This window comes from Carassius gibelio, chromosome B20 (assembly GCF_023724105.1).
Source record: "Carassius gibelio isolate Cgi1373 ecotype wild population from Czech Republic chromosome B20, carGib1.2-hapl.c, whole genome shotgun sequence".
Classification (NCBI taxonomy): Eukaryota; Metazoa; Chordata; class Actinopteri; order Cypriniformes; family Cyprinidae; genus Carassius; species Carassius gibelio.
Window position 1 is genome coordinate 9,308,902 of NC_068415.1, and position 27,088 is coordinate 9,335,989.

Consider the following 27,088-nt stretch of genomic DNA (forward strand, 5'->3'; position numbering starts at 1 on the left):
TAGGCAGCGGATGTTTAAAATGGGAGGTTCACACTTCTCATAACAAATGTTCATCCCCGTGACATACATAAACACAAGGCATTCCCTATGACGTTCTTCATTAAAAGAAAACCCTTAAAAACATAATGAGTCCAAATAAACAACCTTCATTTTATCTACATGTTCTGTTACGCTATAAAAGTTGGAAATCTGCTGTCTTTTAATTTAGTCACTTTCATCGACTATTGGTACAACCCAAGATAAGAATGCAGATTTTAATGTGGTGGAGTGTATAATAGATTAACACACATTATTTGAGAATTTTAAGAGTGTATGGAACAATGGAACCTTTCAGATGTAGTTTATCAGACACACAATCATAGATTGGGTAATTTAGTTCCCATAATTGCCTTATCTGCTCTCTTTTAATTACCTCACTATTGATTTATGTCAACAATTTCATTGACTCTTGGTACAACCCAAGATTAGAATGCAGATTTTAATATGGTGAAGAGTATAATAGATTCTCACATACTATTTGAGAATTTTAAGAGTGTGTGTGGAACAATGGAACCTTTCAGAAGAACCTTTTAGGTGCAGTTTATCAGACATGCAATCATTAGATTGGTTAATTTAGTTTACTAACTGCAGAGTTCCATAATGGCCTACTTGTCACTATAACAGTATGCTGAAGTGCTGATATACTGTGGTTTCAGTTATACAACATATGCTTAACATATGCAGTAAGAATGATTTTTGTGCCATGATTAGACACTAAAATGCATATTTACTATGTTTGTACTGTTATATAAAATACTTCATGATCTACCATTGTACTGTGTGGGAAAAAAAAGGAGCATAATGTCATCCTGATATTGAAGTGTTGGTTTGAGGATTAACTAGCACCTACTTTTGTTGTCCCTTTCACTCCTCACATACAAATGGGCAGTAAAGGGAAATGATACAGCTCAAAATAAATATTACCTCTCCATCCAAGCGATAACCAAATGAAGCAAGATAGCAGTGACATTGCCATGGTTTCATGTTTTGTTTTGTAGCCCGGGATGTTGCTCTTTTGTTGAGGCACTCCCTCGGTTCATAAAACATAAATCAGGAGTGGACTTTTATGATGTTGTTTTAGCAGTTGCCATTAAAACATAACCACACCAAAAGCCCAAAGGTGCTTTTGGTCACATCCTTTGTTGGGATTGGTAATTAGTTATTATAATCAAAGGATAATTTTGTATTGAATTGGACAGTTCAACCAAAAATGAAACTTCTGTTGTCATTTGCTCACCCTGTTGTTCCAAACCTGACTTCTGTAGAACACCAAATAACACATTTAGAAAAGTGTTTGTTCGTCTATACAGTGAAGGTCAAAATGTTTTTTGGACTACAATGACCTTCGAAATATAGGTTATGCTCTGCAGAAGAATAAAAAAGTACTAAATAAGGGTGAGTAAATGATAACAAAAATGTATTTGGGGTTGAACTAACGAGAAGTAGTAAATATCTGCACTTTAAATAGACATTATGCATCTCAATAAAAGTTCACAGAACAATTTAGAGAAAAACTAAAGCACCTGCACAACTTAATGTCAACAATTAGACTGTAAATGGTCATTGTATTGTGTCACTCACCACTTCTATTTTTAGAAGACCAGATCATCTGGTTTCACAGTTTGTGGAGTTGTTTTTCAGTTTAAAAAAGTGTTTCCATGATGAGATGTGTGACAACTTCCTGTGGCTAGAATGCCATCATACTCCGCATACTTATTGGCATGCTTGTCTTTTGGACACCCTCTTCAGGAGTTTTTTTTTTTTTTGTACTTGACTGAGAGAAAGAGAGGCAGAGCAGCGAGATGGAGTCTCCTTCCTATATTCAAGATAGTGTCCTCTATGCCTTCTTTTTATGAAGATAATAACAATGATGAGGGATTTAAAAACTTGACTTGCATAAACAAGCCTAAACATGAAGCAAAAGAAACTGAATCAAACAAATCCACACAAAATTGAAATCAGCTAAAAATATTAATGCAATACAAATGTTATTCTTTAAAATACTGTTTACCATTGAAACTGTGAGAGCGAAGTAGTACTATCAATCTAATTTATGTGCTAATATAAAAAAAAACATAAATCAGAAAGTATCTGAGCTGAACTCACATCTTATAATTAAAACATCCAAATTAACTTTTCAAAGCTGTAGAGATTCATACTTTATAGAATCATGCCCACTTTATGCATTACATAAACAGGAATGTAAATCAACCAGCTCAATAAAGAGTCAAACGCAATCCTCACTACACAACAAATGTGCAAATCACAGCACAGTGTAAACAGATAAGGACGCTCCAGAAACAACCAAATTCCCTGAATTTGTTGGAATTGACTATAAATCTGCATTTGCAGAGCTGACTTTTTCCATTAAAAAAAAATCCCTAAGTACACAGACGTAAACACAAAGAACACACACCTGGAGCTTTGAACGTCCTGAATTCAATGTTGACCAGGACAAAACTGATAATAATAGGGCAGTTGTTTTCTCCTTGTTTGGGCTTAAATGCATAACACTCCTTCATTCCCTCCCAATCAAACACCTTTGTGTTGATCTTCGGCAATGGAAGGTTGTTCATTCATGCTCATTTTTCAGCTAGCAGAAGTAAAGGAACAATCATTTACGAAACCTATGTGGCATGCATATTGTCTGTGCATGTAAAAGGTTCTTTAAGCTACAAAATTGATATACAGATAATTACTTGAGTTTTATTTTTTTTACGCATTATAAATCGATAACACTAGCCCGAGTACTAACCTTAAATAGAGGACTAGAGTCACTCGGTTAGGCAGAAAAGTCTAAGTAGATAATGAGGTCTTTCGAATCAGGATAAGGAAGGCTAAGGGTCAAGCCACTCTCCACCACATGAATTTTCTTGCTCTTTATGTCTAATGGCTCATAGATACAGACAAACTCAAATGGGTCTGAAAACATCCAAAATTAAAAAAAGAACAATAAGGAACAAAATAACAATAATATCCTTGAGGATAAACTTAAATGACACTTAAAAACATGAGCTTTTACCTGTGACCACATCAACCTCATCCTCCATGGGACTGGCAGTCTCTGTGAAATGGGAAAGTGGCACAGCATTGTTGAGGTTTAAGATCAACATGAAGTTGTGTACTTTTCCTGCTCTACCTGGTCGTGTTTTAAAAAGAGTCACTGAAGAGAGACCTAACCATGCTCTGCATCCTGCTGGCCTACATATTAAAAAAAAATTATTCAAATTTACAATATACAAAAATGATTTAATAAAAATAAATGTGATATGATTATTGTAATATTTTCCAAATAATATTTTATACATAAACTTTTTTTTTCTTAGTGTACATTTTCTTTATATGCAAATATGACTTTACACATGCAAATATGTACCTGCCTTTATATTTTTTCTCTACCTGAGAATATCACAATCATTCAGATCATCCCAGTATGAATGTGTGTGCCAGGATGTTTGCATGTGATGTGGGCTTCACAACTTTGTCAGTGTTGTAAAAAATATCCTTTAAATCTGCTGTGAAACTTAATCTAGGCAGTGCACCTTTCAAAGAATGTTTCTTTACGGTCACAGTTACATTTTGAGTGTGTGCTATTGAATTACAACACACATTTTTCTTGCATTGCAATATAGTAAGGATGAGATTATTGTAAATGACTGAACCAACACCCTTAAATCAGGTGATATGACTCTGACTGTGAAGATTCCAACTATATGGTGTCACTATTTCTAGAAGAACACTTTCTTCTCATGATTCTCTACTTACTACTAAGAGAAATCCAGAAAACAAAGAGTCTGTACTCATAAAGAAGTAAAGAGGGTTCTCTTCATGCTTCTTGACCACATTACACCTGAATTGCTTGCTTCCTAAAGGTCAGGGTCCATATTTAGCCATTCTGATCTCATACAGACTGAACTCCACCCAATCTGTCAGTTAAAACACGCCAATCAAAACACAACCACAAAAGAAATGGATCCACAACCAACAAAAATCAGCAAAACATGCCCATGATAACAAATAAACAGTAATAATAACAAGAATAACAGGAGGTTAATTATATAGAGATTATTAATAATTTTGGACAACAGACCAACGCTAAGTTCTAAGAAACATAATGACATTGCATACTTCAAATAGTTTCTGGCAATGTGCGAAAGCAGTGTTTCAGATTTCAGCTTCCTGAGAATGTTGATGCATGTCACTTTTGACGAAGGCAGATGCATGAATCAACTAAACGAATTGCTCAAAACATACTGTACATACGCTATTTTGTGTGAGTGAGCCTGAATATAATTGACATGCATTTTCAGACAAAAATGATTAATCAAAGTCTGAGGTATAGACAGTTACCACAGTTTTAGTCTATTGATGTAGGAGTGGTTTGTATCTCTTTCTGTCTCTTAGGATTATTTTAGTACTTCAATGACACGTGATGTGAGGGTGATTCCCTTGATGTCTCTGTGTCTGAATAGTTGCTTTCATTCAGCTGCATTTATCAGTCCCTCCAGGATTTCATGGAACTTTACTGATTTTTGGGGCCTAAAATTACTTCTTATTGTTTTGCAGTGAAAATATACCACAAAAAAACATTCTTCTAACATTGTTATGCCTTTTCTTACTCCGAGAACCATTGTAGGGCTCCAGACTAACATTTGAGGACACTAGTGCCATTAAGTTCTACAGAAGATGGCACCAGCACCTGACAGTAAAGCACTCACCCCAATCTTGGAGATGTCAGCATTTACATATGCAAGATGTATTTTTTAAAGCGCATTACATCTCTAAGATGTTTCCTGTCAGATGTCAAATAGATATTTATTAGAATACATGTAAAACTGCTTCTGAGACATTTATCAGATTACAAAGCAGATGTTTCTCAGATATTTAGCAGACATATTATAGATGGACTTGTGCTGTCTAAGTAGTTGAGATAACTTTTATTACTGTGATACATAATGTCTAAATATAATTTAATAAATACAATATATATATATATTAGGGAGTGAAAATGGCTAATAAGCCTATAAGTACTTCTCTGCTGCCATCTACTAGTGGTTATTTATTGTCTTTTTTATTTTAAGTGTTTGCTTTCCTACATCATGAAACTTTTAGTTTTATAAATGGAGGCAATACATACATTTGATAATACTTAAATCTTTGAAGTGCTGGGAAAAGTTGTGGCATTTAAAAACTCTCAAAACCATTAGATCATTTCCGCCACAAGTTGATCCTCTGTATTTTTAAATCCATGGTGAATGGTGGTGATTTGTGTTAATTGAACAATGTTTTTTCTGGTTTCCACATCAGTGACGTTTGTTCATATATATGTAGCTTTAAAATAATTCTGTGCCAAATTTGAATGCTTCTCACAAGATTTTACAGAGATATTATTGATTCTGCAGTGAATTGGAATACTTTCTTCACTGTATCTCTCAGCACTGTGTATAACGGTGTCACGTGATCGAGATCAGCCCGTGGCTCCGGCCCTAGCAGACGTCTGCGCTGCTTAGGCCAAACAAATAGCACATATTCGTTCTGCTTCCATTTTTCCAATGTAGCTCTTGTAAATTGATCATGATGAGAACGTAAGGCCAAAGCCACTAGAAGGCAAGCCTGCAACCATTAGCCAAAAAAGCATAACGGCTAAAGCTAACGCTTCCGGTCTGGCAGTATGTGGGAAAAGGAGACCAGAGTAACTACGCTGAATAAACAGCTTTTTAGATGGAATGGCTTATCATTTTCATGAATCGACAGTTTATCTGCTAATCTTCAATATGTTTTACACTAGATAAAACTTCTCGATTGGACTATCTTTAGAGTTTACCACAAAAAAAAATGCAGTTTCATAAGAGAAGTCACTGGCTTTCTGCGACAGGTGGGATTCAGCTTATGGCAAATCTCATTTATTCCTATGGTTTCAGTTAAAGGTGATTGAGTGTCGTATAGCTCTGACTGAATTTTGAATGAGCGGACACATGATCCAAGTTAGCCATTACGCTTTCTCCAATAGTCAGTAATACAGACCCTCTCATCTGCCTATAGTAAGATAATCTGGAAAGGCTGTTCATTCCATGTGGAACTGAGAAACAACCTATCTCTGACTGAACGTGCATTGTGATGATGTCATGGGATCTAAGCCCCAATTCTGCAGAAAATTTGCGGCAATTATGAAAATTTGTGAGCTCTTGCGAAAAATGAAGTTTGCTTGATTTAGTAATAAAATCTTCACTGTACTGATTTATACCACTTGCACTGATGCATGTATATACCAAAAACAAAATACCTGTGACAAATGTGATGTCTGAAAAAACTGCTAATAATAAATAGGTCCATTTAGGGTCTATTAAAACAGCCATGAGCATTAAAATTGGTTTACTTGTGATGTAAATCTGTTCTTAGTCTTAATTTATTTACTTAAGGTCTATAGAACATTATTCCACTCTTTATTTCTCAAACCAGAAAGAGCTAGCAACAGCTCACGAGGCATGACCCGTTCAGTCATTTGCAACATAATTAAGAGAATGTCTGCGGTCTATATTCAGTTACAGACTGACAGACAAACCTTTAAACAACTAAAATGTTTGGCACTTCAGGGCTTTCTCTGGGATTTAGAAGAACAATAAAAATTCTTTGAACTGAAAAAAATTATACATACTTGCTCACATTTTTATGCTTATTTACTGACGCAGTTGGGTTCTCCCCAGACAGTTCAACAAGTCAGACTACTATAAATGGCATCCCCCTTTATTCATTCAGTAAACACACTGACAACAATGTAGCTGATAATGGTCTTTGTATATTTCCAAGGTATAGTATTACCCTACACAATTAGTTGGCATAATAGAAATGGATTTTTGATGTCATAAAGAAAATAATAACCCATCCTTGAAGTTATAATTACATTTTGACACAAATATGTGACAAATATAAAAATACAATACTTGTCTAAAGTTTATTCAAAAGTAATCAAAATGTTTTAATGTGTAGTTCAATTATTTCACTTCTGCATGCTCTTGGAAAGTCAGTTATATTTCTGATTATAAAAGATTTATCCATGCATTCTTTTCCTTTTTTAAATTTTTAATTAAAATAAGTTATAAATCACCTTTCCAGTTAAACAACGGACTCCTCTCTGCTGATGTATACTGGACATCACTTAGACCCCGCCCCTTTTCTTACAATCGGCTGCAAGTTCTGAGAGGCTGAACAAAGATCGCGCACTACATTTTTACTTGTTTCACATCATGTGCGTCACAGCATAGAAGCCACTAATTCTGTTATACTGTGTCTTTAAGAACATAAAATGTGTACCAGGTAACACTGGTAATACTTTCAGAAAATCATATTTATGCTAACAAGATGTGAACAAAGTTTCTTTGAGTTTGTGCTCCAGATCCTTAGCATTTCTAACTGCAGTGTAACTGTATTGACTAAGTGACCTGTCTCATTCCATTTAAAGGATTAATTCGCTTGTAGAATACTGGTTTCCTGATAATTTACTCACCCCCGTGTCATCCAAGATGTTCATGTTTTTCTTTCTTCAGTCAAAAAGGAATTAAAGTTCCTCTTCTAGGGAGCTTGCACTGCATCCTCTAGTGGAGAGGCTTTTGGGTTATCAGATCTGAGGGAGCTGCATACCCTATATCAGGGCTCCTCAAATCTTGACCTGGAGGTTGAATGCCCTGCAGAGTTTAGCTCCAACCCTGCTCAAAGTCGCCTGCCTGTGATTTTCTAATGATCCCAAAGATATTGATTGGCATTGATTATCATGCTCAGGTGCGTTTGATTAGGGATAGAGCTAAACTCTGCAGGAAAGTGGATCTCGAGGTCCAGATTTGAGAATCCCTGCCCTATATTATATATTTTATAATAATAATAATTGGTTAAATTTATATAACATTTTTTTGGGTACTCAAGGTGCTTTACATGAAAGGGGGAATCTCCTCAACCACCACCAGTGTGCAGCATCCACCTGGATGATGCAACAGCAGCCATATTGCACCAGAACGCCCTGAACTTATTGGTGGAGAGGCGACAGAGTGATGTAGCCTATCAGTGTACGTTAATTAGGAGGGCATGAGGGTCAAAAGCCAATTAGAAATTTTGTCCTGGATGCAGGGTTACACCCCTACTCTTTTTCGAATGACATCCTAGGATTTTTAATGACCACAAAGAGTCAGGACGTCTGTTTATAGTATCATCCGAAGGACTAAACATACAGTACAGACCAAAAGTTTGGACACCTTCTCATTCAAAGAGTTTTCTTTATTTTGATGACTATGAAAATTGTAGGGTCACACTGAAGGCATCAACGGCTATTTGACCAAGAAGGAAAGTGATGGGGTGCTGCGCCAGATGACCTGGCCTCCACAGTCACCGGACCTGGACACAATCGAGATGGTTTAGGGGTGAGCTGGACCGCAGACAGAAGGCAAAAGGGCCAACAAGTGCTAAGCATCTCTCGGGGAACTCCTTCAAGACTGTTGGAAGAACATTTCAGGTGACTACCTCTTGAAGCTCATCAAGAGAATGCCAAGAGCGTGCAAAGCAGTGATCAAAGCAAAAGGTGGCTACTTTGAAGAACCTACAATATGACATATTTTCAGTTGTTTCACACTTTTTTGTTATGTATATAATTCCATATATAATTCCACGTGTTAATTCATAGTTTTGATGCCTTCAGTGTGAATACAATTTTCATAGCCATGAAAATAAATAAAACTCTTTGAATGAGAAGGTGTGTCCAAACTTTTGGTCTGTACTGTAGTTTGGAACATAGTTGAGGACAGTTGTATTCCGAGCTTGATTATGAGGGCAATGTCCCTACCTGTGTTCAGCAATTTAGGTTTAGGAGCCTGCCTCCCCAGGTCTCTGTGTATGTTTTATTGGGTGGTCCCTCTGAATCCTGCATATTACGTTTGGGCTGAATAGACGGTCCCCCTCTTCAGGGATATAAATAAACTTCCCCTGCTCAGAGTGAAGCTGTCTGTGAAAAGTTATGCTCCAGCTCAATCTTACTTTGCTCTGGACTATAGTGTTCTAAGGGCACATGTGTTCTTGCCTTGCTTCTGTGACTAAATGGGGCTTCCCTTGGCATAAGCTCTCTCAAGTAAGCACTGAATCCTTGCCTAGGAAACTGCTATTCAAGGATAGATGTATTCCAGCTTAGGGTTTTTAAGTAGCAGTCTCCTTGAACCTTTGCCTAGACTGTGCTATCTCCCCTGTTAAGGTTGTAAGCAGATAGCCCACTCTCTGTGGTCTGGGCAGTTTTGTGGGAAAGGTATTGGTATATAGCTGGATAGCTGTGGATAGCTGTTTTCCTAACTTGGTTTGGATGTCCCGCTTTCATTTGAAACTGGGTTCCCCATTACTGCCATCTACTGTATGTGATTGGCCCTGGGCATCAGTGGCTTGGCCCCTTTCTGAGGAAAGGTTTGGTGTATGTCTGTCACTTCCTTGGGGCTCTCCCACCAGGCGCACAGGCATGTATCGTGGCATCGCATTTCTTTTCCCAAAGTCATCCATGATGTCACAGGCTCTATGGATCAATAGAATTGGAGTATTTTCACAAATGCTTCAGACGCCGACCCTGCTGGTGGCAGCCCCAAAAGTGTCCACTAGAGGATGCAGTGTCTCGTTCCCTCTCCGGGGAACCATGGTTACATGCAAAACCCAACATGTTTTTGAGGGAAACATTCCAGGTATTTGCTCAATAGCGGACTTCAATTGGTGCCAACGGATTGAAGGTACAAACTGCAGTTTCAATGCAGCTTTAAAGGCTCTACACAATCGCAGCCAAGGAATAAATGTCTTATCTAGCTAAATGAATGGTCATTTTCTAAAAAAAAAAAAAAAAAATTTATATACTGTTTGACCACAGAATCCCAGTTGAGGAATAAGTGCATTATCTGGCAAAATGATTGGCTAGATAAGACACTTATTCCTCGGCTGGGATTGTGTAGAGCCCTTTGAAGCTGCACTGAAACAGTTTGGACCTTCAACCCGTTGGCTCCTATTGAAATGCTCTATAAAGAGAAATATCCTGGAATGTTTTCCTCAACATATTGGATGACATAGGGGTGAGTAAATTATCAGGAAATTTTTATTCTGGAAGTGAACTAATGCTTTAAATGCATAAAAGCAGTTTAACTTTTGTCATTTCCCACCTATGGTTCATGTTTTTATTCACTGATTGATTATGAAATCATCCTGTACTGCACAAGCCCTATGAGTTCTGTTGAAGAAGAGCTGATGAGTTCTGACTAACATTTCCTCTTTAGATATGAAGCTTGTCCATTTTCACTTTGAGCCAATACTGAACCAGTAAAGGCATAAGAAATGTGCCAAAGAAAACAGAAACTTGGTAATGCAGGCCACCTGAGAACATTAAAAAAACAAAACCATTATTAAAAGCTTTAATGTTGAAATATTTCTTATATTTTGTTACGGCTACTTAATGTTGCTTTCTTATTTGGTAGATGATGACTTTCCTAAAGTTATCTAGAAATCTGAGCTGCAGTCAATGAATTCTGAGGAAGCAGTCAATGAATGAGTGGTACTTGAGGAGAGGAAGTGAAGTGGGAAGGTTCCTCCGTGTGCAACAATTTCTTGATGCCCAGAATGACTCTGTCATACCGGTGTTGTCTATAGAGCCTTTCTTTAGGGCACAGATCCAGATTGAATTGCAGGTATATTGCTCAGCTGAGAACAGTGGAAAAAGTCGGATTTGTGGCACTTCAACTAAAATATATATATTATTATACACAACTCACAGAAGCCAGTTTTGTTGATTGTGATTATACATAACACTCCTCCAAGGAAAGTTCTAAGTATACGTTGGTCATATGTGAAATGACAATAACAGACATTACCACAATCCACATCAGAAATCGTAGAAGGCAGGGAGAGAAGAAATAGTAAGCAAATGTGACAACAGCAGAAGAGGAGAGTTCTTACATTATGACAGAATAATATAATATATAAATCAAAATACAGTATAAGTTATTGTACTATAAAAAGTAAATATGATAGGATGTATTTTCCTTTTAAAACTTTCTTAAAGAGAAAGTGCTCCTCAAATAGACGAAACTTAATTTTCCTATAAGAAATGACACCAGTATTGTTTGTCCAAATGTATCCACAGCATAGTTAGCATTCACTAATGTCAGCTGGAAACCAGAGACAGAAACCATGTCACTGACTGTACGTACACTACTAAGAACAGTGCGTTCCAAAAGCCTAATCAACATAAAAGATTTGAAGGAAGGTTCAAATTACTACACAGAGATGGAAATAGCAAGGCCTTATTAAAGCAGCATGATAGTTCAATGTACTGCTATTAGGAAGTGTGTAATTTATTAAGTTTAAAAAAAACATTAATCTATATTAAATATGAAGAGACATTTTGAGGTTGAACATTGGTCTGTTTTTTTGTGGTATAACCTGACATACTGTGAGTTTAAAGCTACAATAAACTACATGTATTCATCAATGGTAAACATGGGCAAACCTGTTTGGAAACAATCATTTTGAGCTTCCATCTATTGTAACTATTTGAGCTTAGTAGCTAAAAGTGTGAAGTACGATGCCTCCTTCTGTAAGTACCTAAATTTCATACACAAAAAGTATAGAAAATAAGTACTCAACACAGGTTTCCAAGAGGTCCCTTGGTGACATTTTCAGCCCACAACACTTTTATTATGAGTTTTTGTGAGATTTGCAGTTCAACCTAAAAAATACACAGAACACTCAGCTCACCACCATTACTGCTGCTGGTGCTTCCCCTAATACTAAGCCTGTTACTATAATCTTTATAACTAATAAACATTTTACTTTTTAAAATTTGAACACATCTTTAAAAAAAAATATTTACACCTTACTAAAAAAGGGGGAAAAGGACATGTCAATAAAATTGGCAAAGCCCATAAAGTACATTTTTGGAGGTCGGTGCAACATAACTTCACACCAATACATTGTCACTTCGAGTCGGTTAGCCAGAAACATAAAAATATATCTCTTAAATTTAATATTTAAAATTATTTATGTAGAGCCTGACTTCATAAAACAAAGTTTGCTTATATGTTTTCTCTGTTTCTGCTCGTTTTTTGCTCAAGCCAGCATTGGCCAATCTAGCGCAATCACCTGTCCATGGAAGGCTATGAGTGATACATGACATCCACACCAATGCACATCAGCATTCTTGATGTAAATTTTAAAAATATATTAAAAAAAAAGAAATAAAAAAGAAGTTCTCGGAAAACCAAAATAGTGGCCATTCAGCAAACATCTCTGCTCAATCTGCTGATAAATGCCTTATGTTTCGGCTTAGCCTACTACCTTGAAAGCCACACTGTTATTATTTTTTATCAGAGACCACAATCTGAAACTGTTTTTCCTACTTACAAAGATGTGATCTGTGAGAGACATGCATGGGCCGGTTGCACCAGCTGGACGTACATCCAGTTGTAAGACTAGGCTGAACGTAAAATGCGCTTTAAATCGTGCAAAGAATTTACTATATACACATTGCACCATCTCAGCGTAGTGCCACGTCTGAGACTAAATATTACGCCTAGTCAGAGTTAGGTATAAAGCGAAAAGTTATGATTTGCTCCGACATTATTCATTTTTAGGATTCATGTTTGTTAGCTAATTACTGCAGAGGTGAACTGTAACGTTTATTTCTTATCCGGCAGGATAAGCGATATCAATCGCGAAGCTCGGTGTAGACTATAGCCTGCCACACTGTATCGACAGTAATTGAATACAGAATGTAATAATTATGCAGTAAAATATAACTGGCATTATTAAAAGAATCTGAACCATTTGACATCTTTCTTGGAAGGACAGTGTAAATGCTTAGAAGTATTGTAGCGTGCCTGACTTCCAATAGCCTAATCACAATACGTTTTGTGCTTTTGTTACTTTAAATAACAATAATAAAATAACAACAACAGCAAAAAAATATAATAAATAAATTATCAGCTGGAAATGTTTACTCAATTCATATTGCGCGGTGGCTTCACTTATCAGAATCAGCTTTATTCGCCCGGTGCGCAAACACACGACGAAATTGTTGTACTTACATCTGACATGACAGCAGAAAAACATATAGAATTAGAAAGACTTAAAAAAAAATGTGTATATTATGTCTTGAGCAATTCAGTTCTATATTAATAGTCGTATCAGTTATGTAAGTGCGTCGTTTCAGTTTGTGCAACAGGTGTAAATATTTATGATAAAGCAGGACGTTGCAAAACCCAGAGTAGGCTAAGGCTTACAACCAGATTTTTTTTTATGTCTAACTGGTGCAACCGGCCCCAGTTTAACTTCAAAGTCCTATGAACGGAGATGTCCTTTTGACATTTAAACAGCGTATTCTGAAACTATGAAAACTTTTTAAAACATTCCGTTTCCCTTAAACTGACAGCATGTTACAAACAGAGTTGATGTTTACCCCGAGCTCCGCACGACTGCCTGCAGTAAACAACTCTGCTAACAGACTGAGTAATCACCTTTCATCTTACCCTGGGCTGGGTGCACACCAACCGGAAGAGTGTTGATCAGTCGTGTTCAGTGCAGAGAGTGCGCTTCTCGGACTATAATTAATTAATTAATTAATAAATAAATAAATAAATAAAAGAAGCGTTACAATAGGCTTACTATGATGATAAAATCTCATCGTCGTCCAGCAGTATCGTCCCTTATTAGTAAATGTGTTATACAGGCTATAAAAATCACTATTATAAAGCACTACAAAGCATTATTATACAGATTTAAAAAGTTACATAGGCAAATGTTTTTTTTTTCTATATGTTTCAAATGTTATTATTATTATTGTTGTTATTATGCCTAACAATCATAAAGAAAGAGTGATGTTTTCCCGATGAAAGGTTTGTCTTGATAGCGGACCTACTGTGCGGTCGAGGCCTTCATTTCTGCCACAAGGAGGCATATGGGATTCTAATCCCATAAGCAGTTCCTGATATGCGATATGAACTTGAACTGGTGATCGCAAAAAAAAAAAAAAGGGAAAAAAGTAAAGGAAAAAAACACGTGGATGACAGAGAAGATTAATGAAAAAATTATAATAATTAATATATTATTAATATAATATTTTAATATTAATAATTAAAAAGGCTTGTTCAAAACACATATGTTGCGTTTATATACATGTAATTGGTTATTGATTGTTGGTTTATTATTAAATGTTGGTTAAAATATTTTTATTGCATTAACGATAATTTCTTCATATCTAGGCTACTGAATGTTTAAAGAAGTATTGATAATTATTAAAAAGTATTGCTTTTGTGTTTTAAGAATTAATAATAAAAAAAGTGTATTACAATCGACTTGTGATAACTTTGTCTTTTTTTCCTTTAAATTTAATTTAATCGAATTTTCCCTTTTTTACGGTCTGCGGATTTCACCATTAGGCTATATATACAGCCTACACCAAAATAGAAGGAAAATATTTAAATGTAGCTATTTTAATTCAGAATTTTACTCGAATTAAATAAAATTTATTTACAATGTATTGTATATGTGAGAAAGAATCCGGCTAAACCCATTAATAATGCGATCACAGAGGGTGTATCAAATTATTATTATTATTACAGTTTATTAGTAAATTGATTTATTTAGCTTCCTATTGTTACAAATGATAAATTGACAAGACATACGTAAACTACAAGTCTGTTATGTTATCTCCCGACAGCCTTCAGAATTATTAGATTAGTTTATGACATCCGATAATCCGTATAATAATCAGTAGGTAGATTATATCATTGTCTATGGCGGATGACGAGTCATACTGGAATTCATTTCAAGTAGGCTATGAGAGCCGCGCATGTTGCGTCATTACGCTGCTCTTATAACTGCGCCGCTCTCACTCGAAAGTTCATTCATTCTCTAATCTGAACTGGCGAGGAACGACCCAATACAACTACTATACGCCACTGGAATGAATAGTTCGGTATTATTTATTCTTTTGCACCTGGGGTTCGTGGTTTGCCAAGGAGGTAAGTCATTTCTTCACTTATACGTTTTTGTATTCACATCTATTAGGATTCTTTAGTATTATCAAAACGATGTAAGTTAAGCTGACTAAAATATACATGTATATTTTTGGTCATGCAGCCAACCCCTGTTGCTCTCAGCCATGTCAAAATCGAGGGGTCTGTACGGCATTGGGCTCAGACTCCTATGAATGTGACTGTACACGCACTGGATATCAAGGTCAAAACTGCACAACACGTAAGTGTAAACTGCATTGACTTCTGGGAAATAATTAGGTTGCTGTTCTCTGTCAATACTTGACTAACCGTTTACTTTGGTGTTGTTTTTACAGCTGAGTTTCTCACATGGGTGAAAGTTTCTCTGAAGCCTTCTCCCAACACGGTGCATTATATTCTCACACACTTTAAAAGCTTGTGGAATATTGTCAACAACATATCATTTTTGAGAAACGCCATAATGAGATACGTGCTAACATGTAAGTTGTTATAGGCCTTGCTTTTCTTTCCTGAAATATCATTATCATACGCTGTTAAATAATTTTATTAAAAATGTAACTTTAAAAGTTTTGTTACAGCAATAATGTAAACTATAAATGCAAAACTGACTTTATTTATTAATTTTTTCTCCTAAACCAGCTCGTGCCCATCTGATTGAGAGCCCCCCTATATTCAATGCAGACTATGGTTACAAAAGCTGGGAAGCCTACTCAAATCTCTCCTACTACACTCGCACACTGCCTCCTGTCCCGCACGATTGCCCAACACCAATGGGAGTCGCAGGTGAGCCTCTTTGTCCTCAGACCTGTTTTCTCACATTTCTTACCATTCACATTTCTGTAATCACAGCTTGCAGACGCAACCTGCCTGCCTGCGTGCTTTGGGTGTGTGGATGAGAAAAGCTTAAATAAATATATGATGTTCTTACAGAATTATTGCTGAGAGATTCATCTGCATTAAGTAAAGTCACTGAGGCTAGAGGCTAAAATAACTTAAAACTGCACAGAATGCTTGAACTTCTGTTTTATTATAACAGTTTTGGGTAAGTGTTTAACCCTCATAATTGATGTCTTTTTCTGATGATTTCTTCTTTTGTTTGAGCAGGAAAAAAAGAGCTGCCAGACGTGAAGCTTCTGGCTGAGAAGCTGCTTCTCAGGAGGAAGTTCATCCCAGACCCTCAGCGCACCAGTCTTATGTTCGCTTTCTTTGCCCAACATTTTACCCACCAGTTCTTCAAAACAGACATGAAGAAAGGTCCAGCCTTCACAAGTGCCATAAATCACGGGGTATGTATCTCATAGGACATTTTAAGTGACATGAACTTTATTAATGGTCCTTTCAAATTCACTGTAGCATCTGACTGACTTTGCCCTATGTTTTTAGGTTGACTTGGGACACATATACGGACAGGACCTTGAACGCCAACACAAGCTGAGACTTTTCAAGGATGGCAAGCTGAGATATCAGGTAAGGAATGTCTCCACCCCAAAATTAACTAAAATAACCTCCAGTTCACTGAACTCCCAAGTTACCTCATCCTCCCTTCCCATTAGGCAACTTTGCTATTTCGACTGCCTTATTACTTACTCATTTCTCATGTTCCTCTTTCATATTGCAAGCATACTTGTCTGAAAATTCATGTTCATTACCTTATCCAGGTTGTGGATGGTGAGGTTTATCCTCCGACAGTTAGTGAGGTTCAAGTAGTCATGCACTACCCTCCTCATGTACCTGAGTCTCGTCGCTTTGCCGTTGGTCACGAGGCCTTTGGACTGGTTCCTGGACTCATGATGTATGCCACCATCTGGCTGCGTGAACACAACAGAGTGTGTGACATACTGAAGCAGGAGCATCCTGACTGGGATGACGAGAGGCTGTTTCAGACCTCACGGCTCATCCTTATTGGTGAGTGTCCCGTTACAAAAGGAAATTTTGATTGGCTGCAAGTTGACAAGTGTATATAGTGTAAACTGGATATTTTTCAGAATGGGTTCATGGATGTATTAATACCATTGTATATTCTGACTCTATAGGCGAGACGATCAAAATTGTCATTGAAGATTATGTGCAACATCTCAGTGGATACCACTTTAAGCTCAAGTTTGATCCTGAACTTCTCTTCAACGAGCGTTTCCAGTACCAGAACAGGATCTCTTCTGAGTTCAACACTCTTTACCACTGGCACCCCCTTATGCCTGATGAATTTCACATCCAGGATGAAGTCTACAATTATAATCAGTTTCTCTTCAACACATCTATACTGACAGACCATGGCGTCAACAGCTTGGTTGAGTCCTTCACCAAACAGATTGCTGGAAGGGTAAGTGTTCAATTATTCTAAGACAAGAAAAATAAGTTGTTTTGCATTAGCCTGTTGTAGATACTGTTGCAAGGTACCGCCCTTGGTGAATAATAAATCTTGTCTATAACTTCAGGTGGCTGGAGGGCGTAACGTTGCACCAGCTGTGTTAAAGGTGGCCATAAAGTCAATTGAAGGCAGCAGGCAAATGCGCTACCAATCTATCAATGCCTACAGGAAACGCTTCAACATGAAGCCATACAAATCATTCGAAGAAATGACAGGTGAGGGTTAATATATTTCCATGTATCAGGTCTGAACATGGATGTTTTCTACAATATCACATGTAATATTTTAAAAGCTTTCCTTGCAGATTTTCTGTTTTCAACTATTTGAGTTGACTGAGCTTGTTTTATGTTTTAGGAGAAAAGGAGATGGCTGCTGAACTTGAAGAGATGTACGGAGATGTGGATGCTGTGGAGCTTTATGCTGGGCTGCTGACTGAGAAGCCCAGGACCAACGCCATCTTTGGGGAGACCATGGTGGAAATGGGTGCCCCCTACTCCCTCAAAGGACTTATGGGAAATCCCATCTGTTCCCCCGAGTACTGGAAACCGAGCACCTTTGGTGGCAAAGTGGGTTTTGAGATTGTCAATACTGCCTCTCTGCAGAAATTGGTTTGCAATAATGTCAAAGGGCCCTGCCCTATGGCGTCCTTCTACGTGCCTAATGTAAAAGATTCAGTACCAACCACCATTAATGCAAGCACTTCCCACTCAGATCAAAATGTCAACCCAACAGTTTTACTGAAAGAACGGACATCTGAACTCTGATAGATGTATTCTGTAAGAAAGTTATTTATTATTTAAGTATTTATAGGTTATTTATTTTATTTATTGTACTGAGGAAATTGTTTTAATTCATATTTTTGTATTGTTGAATAGTCTATGTACAAATCTGATGCTTTATTTTCTAACTATTTATTACAATTGTACATTGTATTGTAAAAATGTTTACATTAGAACTCAGACTTTAGCACTGCTATAATGCTGAATAGTTTGTCATGATTTTACTTGAATCACATTTCTAGTCGTTTACAATGTCAAAATGGTTTAACTTGTGTTGTTTGTTTTATGTCTGCCTTTTTGTATGTTTCTTTCAATCTTTATAATGAAACATCTCAAGATTTTGGAATTCTGAACAAAAGTTTTCTTTCTAACGAAATATCTTTGTGAACACTTATGTTTTATTAAAAAAAAAAAAAGTATTGATATTTTCTTGTTTTACTTTAAACATGACCTTTTCAAATAATAAACCACAATAATACTTTTACCTTGTTTCTGTGTGTATTCTTGATAACCTCCTTTAAACCAAAAAAAAAAAAAAACGATTTGTAATAACGTTGCATCAAAATACATCATCCTATTTTATTTGGTTTCAATTGTGGGCACATAAAACATAATGAAAATATCCATGCAAATTCAGGTAATAAAAAATAATCTTCATGATGACAGATGATATTATTGTTAGTCTATGGAGAATGTTTTATCGCTTGAAGTGAAATCTTCTCAAACAAATGTGTTAGAACCAACATGTAGAAACAACATTTTTAGACGGTGCTGACTTGTTCAAACAGTGGAAAATGCAAATATATTGAGTGAATTACAACATAGTCCAAATTCAAAGTGAACTAAAGTGATTTCCAAGTCATTATTACATTTTTGTAAATCAGTTGGAACAAACCTCACTACAGCAAAAGATAAAAAGATTGATAGATGAATTTTACAAGAGTAGGCCTAAAAGGCCCGTTATTTTCTAAAATATGTCCATAAAACAAGCAGATAATACAACCAGGTAATGCAAATTCACTTAATTTAACAAACAGTTAGCAGTTATGCTAAAGGATAAAAAAATAATAATAATACTAAAAAAAAAAATCTCAATGTGTAAAACCTGTGGACTTATATGATCATTTCCGCATATTTTTAGCAAAACTATGGGGTCATGGTTTGGTTTAATTTGTGATATTCATCTGTTTATGAAGAACATAAACATATGAACATTTTAGGAGATAATCAATACACTTTACATGTTCCATGCTTTGTAAGTGCCCTTTTCACATTGTTTCTACAGCTGTAGATGTCAGGTCTCATAAAACCGAACCACGGACCACATCAAAGTAAAGAGATGCATCGGCAAAATCAGGGCCATAAGTAAAGCTTTTGACGAGAAGCGTCCGATTAGTCCTTGTAATTGTGCGAGTGATTAGGACTTTGCATTTGTGCTTCTGGTCATCAGTGACCCCGCAGGGGCTTTGATTTTCTAAAGCTTTACTGTATGAGCTCCAACTAGCTCACTTCTGTGGACGGACTAAAAGACAGTCTTCCTTTCTCTGTGATAAATTGGCATGAAATTGGCACCGCGAGCCAGAAGGGGAGATTGCGGGGAGCATGTTTCCAATGCCTCAGCACACACTGTCTCTTCAGTGACTGATAGTATACACAGGCTTTTTCTTTTTTTTCTGGCCAGGGGACGTGCCGCCGGGAAAGCCTGTTTGGCTGTGAGCGTGAGCCTCAAGAGGAGATACGTGCAATCTGACAAGTGATGAAAATAAGGGGCAGTTGGACTCGATCCCTGGTCACTTTCCAGTGTGAGAACTTGGCAGAGAGAAATAGATTCAAGGGAAAAATCACTGTTCAGCAGTCATTTAAACATTGAATACAATTACACTGTTTGTGCAGAAATCATTTCCAATCAAATAATTACTAGTAAATTTCACCCATATATATATATATATATATATATATATATATATATATATATATATATATATATATATATATATATATATATATATGTCCATAAAGCCTATAAAGACTTAGTCTTAATATACAGTATTTCACAATACTTCATCATGTTATTCTAATTAAGTGAGGGTCATTTTATCATTAAAAGAAAACATCCCTAATAACTCAGCTCTCCTTAATGTAAGGAGTTTTTCACTTCCAGCCACACACACACACACACACACACACACACACACACACATATATATATATATATATATATATATATATATATGTAACACAGTACACATATATTATTTAAACACAAACATTTATTTGGATGCGATTAATCACGATTACCCTAACTGTTCCACAGCCCTAAATATGTGTGTAGGCATATGTGTGTGTGTGTGTGTTAAATAGTACAGTTTGGATGTTATTATCATAATTATACTACCTAGCTGGATTTACAAAAGTAGAACTGACAGTATATTTTTACTCTCAGCTTTCGGAAACAAATCTTGCATCATTCCAATCCAAGGTGATCCTGATATTTGAAAATGCTCGCTCTGCTCTGCCTGCTCCGCGCCAGTCGATACGCACCGTTGAACTGATGCTTGCATTTGAGCATGGGAAAGAAACAGAAGTCCGTCACCTTGTCAGACGTCAGTACCACAAGAATAAGTTTGAAACTATAACTTCAACATTAAAAGCTTTCATTTTGCTTTAAATTATGACAGAAATGAATCTCATTATAGCCTATTTTTAGTAGGCTATGCACATGCCGTATTGCAAAAAAGGAATGTAAAAGTAGACAAAAATATTTGGGGAGAACTATAAATCTGTCACTACTTGTCATTATGTGTTTCATGTCAACATTTGACTCACATGAGGTAATGCTTACAAAAAACGCTTACAGTTGGGTCCTGGAGCAAGATGACAGAGTGGTGACTTATCAATACTGAAACTACACTGTGCCCCACTGTCTGACCCTCCATTTAATGCTGCAAACATTCTCATACCATGAAAGGAGTAACAAATGTAGCTCATCTGTTAAGATACCACTGTTTGTCTTTTGCTGTTTTGAATTTGTAATACCTCTGTTTACAAATGGAAAGGACAGTGAAGAATACGAACTTCCCTGTATGCCTTGTGTTTATAGGAAAGTGCTCCTGTATCTGCACATGGCTATCTCCCAAATTGTAAATGATGTTGCTTTCTTTGAAGGAAGAAGGAAGAAATTCCAATTATTCAGCCAACCTGAGCCACACAAGCCCATCTGTGCATTACAGATTAATTCCGTCTAATTTTACAGAAATATGAATAATGTACATTTGATTCCCATGGGGGGAATTAAAAGGCAACAGTGAGAGTTTTTTAAAATTTATTTTTAAACTGGATTTAAACTTAGAATTACAAGAAAACCATCAGAATTGTGTCTTAAATCTGGAAACAAGATTCCTTGGTTTAATGAGCACAAGTGTTTTGCTCAATTAATGTCCAGTTACCTATAAACTTAATACAACTGAAAAAAAGAAGTAAAAGTTGTGTACAGCAGGAAGTCAGCATTCAGTAAATGACCTACAAAATAACAGACTTAATCTTAAAAGCATATAGACATTCCACTCAACAGAGGATATTGAATATAACACATTCATCCAGAGTCTTTTCTTCCAGAAATATGCTTGAGCTAACAATGCAAAGTGTAATTTACTCCGCTTTATTGACATTTCAGTCATATATAAGTGGTATGTTCTACAAAGAACATATATTAAACAATAAATCAATTAAATACATTAAACAATGCAGTGGCATTTTGCATAGCCAAATACAAATGCATTTTAATTGCATTTATAAATTTTATTTTTTCCTGGTGCTTTCCTTGAAAGTGGAAAAATGGTCAAATTCACTCCTTTAATCTGAAAATCTTGTCCTCTGCATGGGCATGTGCGAAATTGTTGCCTGAAGAAAGTAAGACTGACATCAATAAAAACAAAAATTGTTTCCTAACTGTGGCAAGTTTTAAATTGCAAGATTCTAGTGAAAAATGAATACAATTTGAGTCAGTTACTTACACAAAGCTATTGCATGATTTTTTTTTTTTTTGAAGGCCTTTTTTATAGTATGTGACTCATTCTCAGAATGTTAATCTGAAACAAGCTTTTAATAGCACTGCAATCGAAATCTGATTAACATTTCTTAGTCAGAAATTGCAGGAATGAGTATATTGGAGTCAGACAGGGAAAACAGCCAAAATATATATATATATAAAAATCTTTGAATGAGATGAGGGCTTCCTTAGTAAAAAAAACAAAAAACAAAAAAAAAACACTTCTCTATAGTTGAAAATTGTTTTCCATGCAAGTTGTGATTTCATATGCCATAAGTCATTTGAAGACATTCTGGTCATAAAGTCCATGTAGCTTTTTAAAGGGATACTCCGCCCCAAAATGAAAATGTTGTCATTAATCACTTACCTCCATGTCTTTCCTAACCCGTAATAGCTTCGTTCGTCTTTGGAAAATGAAGGAGGAGAGGAATTGTTGAATAAAGCTATTTTTGTTTTCTTTGTGTACAAAAAGTATTCTCGTTTCTCGCTTCATAATGTTACGGTTGAACCACTGATGGCAGATGGACTATTCTGACGACATCTTTCATACTTTTCTGAACTTTAACAGTCTATGGGACTGTAAAAAACCTCCTGGTTCTCATCCAAAATATGTTAAATTGTGTTCCAAAGATGAACAAAGCTTTTACGGGTTAGCAACGACATATGGAATAAGTGATTAATGACAACATTTTCATTTTGGCGTGAAGTATCCCTTTAAGCATGACATCCAGATGCATCAGCATCGTGACCTCCTCTCCCCAGTTTAACACTAAGTTCATCCACAACCATACAAGACTACTGATGGAGCTCTCCATTCAAGATTTCCTGCTAGAGCAACTGATCAGTATCTTATTCTAGACCAGGCAGTCTTTGTATAACATCAGTTGAGGAACCACTTTTGCCATTTGTATCAACATCCACATTGTGTCACATCAAGATAAGTCTATTAATAGTATGAAAGAGAAATGTCACAATATCTTGGTTACAAAAAGGCTGAAGGTAGAATTGTCTTACTTGTCTGTTTGCATGTATAAGGAAATTATGTCATTTGTTAGTAGTACACAGAAGTATTGAATTGTTGGCACATACTGTCTTTTAACAGCTGTAACTGAATGACTGTTTGATTAGTCACAAACACCTTTCACCACCGCTATGAAACGTTTTCAATGGAAGGCATTAAGTCTTAAATAAATAGAATATCTTTTAGAATGAACCCTGACATCTGACTTCCGATTTCTAACAGTAATAATTATATAAAAAAGAAAACAAAGGCCTCTTTTCCTCTAGGCATTAAACACTACCTGTAAAATATTTGTAAAGTGACTAAGTGTGTGTGTGGTCTATGCATCACTGAGTGTGTGTAGGTGTTGTAGTATTTAAGGCCCATACGAGGCATTACTACAAAGAGAAACTTCTTGACTTGACTTGATGGTTTCTGTCTAGCTTCTTTTGCAATTAGTGTTAATGTTGTCATTGACATTCCATTTCCTCATACTCTTTCTTGGGAAAATTAATTTAATGTCATGTCATTTTCATGTAATGATGAAACAATAGTCTTTCATCATAATTGCTTATTTCTGATCATTATTAGACCTTTATATCATTTATGTCTTTTTAAACCCATCTAGCAGTCAGCAGTCTGTTCTCATGGAGCAACTGAACAGATCTGGCAGATCAGCTCAGAACCCTAGATGTCTGTACAAAAAAAAAAAAAAAAATCACTTAATTAAAGTTTCAAATGTTCACGTACTGGGTTTTCCATCCAAGCCATTATACACACACCCAACACACACATACTCAGATCTGATTGTGACTGTTTAATTGCTAACGGTTGGCTCGTATCTCCAATTTTGTGATCAGTCACCTGAAACTGGAATTTTTGATCTCCAAACTAAAACAAAGACAAGGAAATCCCCATTCATAGATCAATTTGGAAAAGAAGTCACTGGGAGAACAACCATGTCACATTCATTTTAGGTCAACACAAAGTTCTGCACAACCAAGCTTTTGTAAAACTACAGCTCAATACAAAGATGTTTTATTAATTATGGGAAATATGCAGTAACTGTAACTACAAAACAACATTTGGTTTCAAACTTGCACCCACAAGTGATATTCTTCTTACATAAGCACAACATCACAAATCAGAATGAAATAAAATAATATTTTCTAAATGCACATCATAGATGCTTTTTCTGATCTTTTAATTCCCAATCAAAATATCATAACTTGATCTTTAGATAAAATGACAGACTTCTCTCTGGTGACGTATGCTGTACTTCCCCAATCATTTAATCCACATAAACCCGTCTCTTTCTTAAAAATCAACTTTACATTTACACGCATTTGCCCTAAAATTTAGTTCAACCTCATGAGGTTGATTATCAACAAATTTAAAGGTTGAATTCATTTCAGTGACTATTTCTGAAGGAAAAAAATGTTTCACACCCTGTTTGGTCCGCTCTTCTGTAAAGTGCCACAAATACTTTAAACGAGTAATTTGGGAGATTTCCCACATACTGCATCTCTGACACAACCAATATCCTATTAATAAAAAGAGGAAACCCAGAAAGGGTTTGTTTGAGACCCAGTGATCTAACATCCTTGATACTTCCTCTGTTTGTATAAGGGGGGATGTTTCCATGACTCTTATACACAGGTTAACATACCATCCTACCATAGTCATTACCTTGAGCATCCACGTAAAAAAGCATGTCAACAACAGGCATCTTCTCCAAATATCAGGTGTTGAAGTGTGTTCAGGTGTTAAGCTCTCCTCCTTATAATAGTTATATTCAGTTAGCCTACTAATTTCATATTTACTTTATTTGAAAATGTTGGTAATTTTTGGTTTAATATGTCTGTAAAACTGAATGATCAGGGAAACACACTTGTTTACACTATGTAAACAGGGTGACTAACCAATTTTGACTATATAAATATTATGAGGACGCTTTAAGGTGATATAGCAGTATGTTTAGCAGGTGATGTGAAGACATGTTAAGTTGAAGCAAACGGTTGGCCTAATTTGATTTATTTGGTTTATTTATCATTGCAAACACGACCAAAGATATGCACAAATCACCAAAACAGCATGACATGTTGTGAAGACTTCTTAAAGGTCAACACACACACATTTGTGCTCCAGTATACACAAGTACACATAAACTGGAAGCTACGCCACACAGCTCTCATCCAAGCATGACATACTGTATTTAGTGATATGATTCTTCTTATCAAGTTAAGATCATCAGAGACTAAGTATAAACGAATGAAAGTGACTGGGTGTGGCTCAAGATCAATCTTCCCTTTAAAAAATCATATATATATATATATATATATATATATATATATATATATATATATATATACTGTATATATATAAAATTTGTAGGTTTTCTTTACTTACAGCTATTCATTTAGTTGGTTTTAAAAATTGCAGTAATACCTTGCCATAATGTTGATATTAATTAATGGCTAGGGATTCAATATTACTGTATAGCTATAGATGTGTAGATGACAGCTGTGACAAGCTATTTGCTGGATTTTCCCGTGTCTCCCCTGGCCTGAGGGTGTGGTGGAAGAGGGTAAATAAGGCATAAAACACCTGTAAAAAACAACTGTTTTTGAAATGCATCATTTTGGAAATGCTGTCATACTTTCATGACAGTGATGCTATAGTAATGCATGGTATTGGTTAATGATCTAAGCTGGAAGCTAAAATGTTGTAGGTTTGAAACACACATGCAGGGTGAGATGTGAGGTGTCACCATTGTGCCCTCAAGCACTAATAGTTCAAGAATAGTTCACCAAAAATTGCTCTTTTTCATTTCATGAATAAGGACAAGGAGTATTCATGTTTAAAAGACCAAAAAGGAACATAAAAGTACAAAATAAGTGGTCTATATGACTTGTCAGTTAATATTACATGCCTTCTAAAGCCATAGCTTTGTGTAATGACTGTAATGTATTTACTTATCTTCCACAAGGACGTCTAATAAAGTAGTGATGTTCACTCTCGAAACACTGATTTATGATGCTTAGGAACCTTTGTGAATCTTCAAAATAAATCAAACAAAAAAAAATCAAGTGAGTTTTCTTTACATCATACTTTTTAATGGTTAGTTGCTGAAATGGCCATTGATCTAGTAAACCTATGAACCAGTATCTGGTTTTAATAGCTCTCAGGTTATGGTAGTTTTATAATCTAGGTTGCATTTTAATTAATTTAAAGTTCCTTTAGCCTATAATTGGCCTAATAGCCAAGTCTTATCTAAAAACTCGCACTACAAATTAAAACAAGCACTACAAATTAATAATTATATTACAAATGAGACTCTTCATATTAAATGGTAGGCTATTTAATGATTTATAGATTAGCCCTAAGCCTCTTAACTTTATGCACGTTTGGGCTGTTCACTTTGCATTTAAAGTAAATCCTTGTGCGAAGCAATTCTAATTTCTCCTATCACTAATGTAGCCTACTTTAAAAGACTCAAGGAAAACGGTGCTCGATTATAAAACGCAATTACATGAGCACATATTTGCTTGAATCATTCAGAGTTGTTTGTGAACTGGATCAAGCGATTCACTAAAAGAATCGAACTACACGAATCGGATGAGAGTTCTCTCGTGAAGTCGCCAAGGAGATTTAGAGTTTATGTCAATCTGTTAATTTTCGGCGAATAACAACTTAAAATTAGTCTTCTAACAAAAGTAGCGATAAACATTAAATTCTTTAACATTTGATTTCGTGTTGTACGAAAGAAACTAAGTAGCCTAGTACTAGTTAGGAGCAAAGTCATGCTGAGTGGCTAGATAATGACAGTATTTATTTTTC

The 27,088-nt window shown here is 35.8% G+C and overlaps 1 protein-coding gene and 1 pseudogene across 1 annotated transcript; one reads left to right on the plus strand and one right to left on the minus strand.

The window, feature by feature from the left end:
• Positions 1-2,420: 2,420 nt before the first annotated feature.
• On the minus strand, positions 2,421-3,231 carry LOC127983512 (cytosolic phospholipase A2-like; annotated as a pseudogene).
• An 11,698-nt stretch (positions 3,232-14,929) lies between these two features.
• On the plus strand, positions 14,930-18,662 carry LOC127983392 (prostaglandin G/H synthase 2-like). The gene is made up of 10 exons (XM_052585568.1): positions 14,930-15,059; positions 15,178-15,294; positions 15,389-15,532; positions 15,693-15,836; positions 16,158-16,339; positions 16,437-16,520; positions 16,712-16,958; positions 17,087-17,373; positions 17,489-17,636; positions 17,776-18,662. Exons 1-10 carry the CDS (start codon positions 15,002-15,004, stop codon positions 18,183-18,185), a joined length of 1,821 nt encoding a protein of 606 aa, XP_052441528.1. The 5' UTR covers positions 14,930-15,001; the 3' UTR covers positions 18,186-18,662.
• The last annotated feature ends 8,426 nt before the right edge of the window (positions 18,663-27,088 follow it).

Bases quoted from the DNA above. Each gene is read 5' to 3' on its own strand.
- LOC127983392 (XM_052585568.1), top strand. From the start codon at position 15,002: ATGAATAGTTCGGTATTATTTATTCTTTTGCACCTGGGGTTCGTGGTT. The intron at 15,295-15,388 runs GTAAGTGTAAAC...TTGTTTTTACAG, and splicing joins AGGTCAAAACTGCACAACAC to CTGAGTTTCTCACATGGGTG. The intron at 16,959-17,086 runs GTGAGTGTCCCG...CTGACTCTATAG, and splicing joins CTCACGGCTCATCCTTATTG to GCGAGACGATCAAAATTGTC.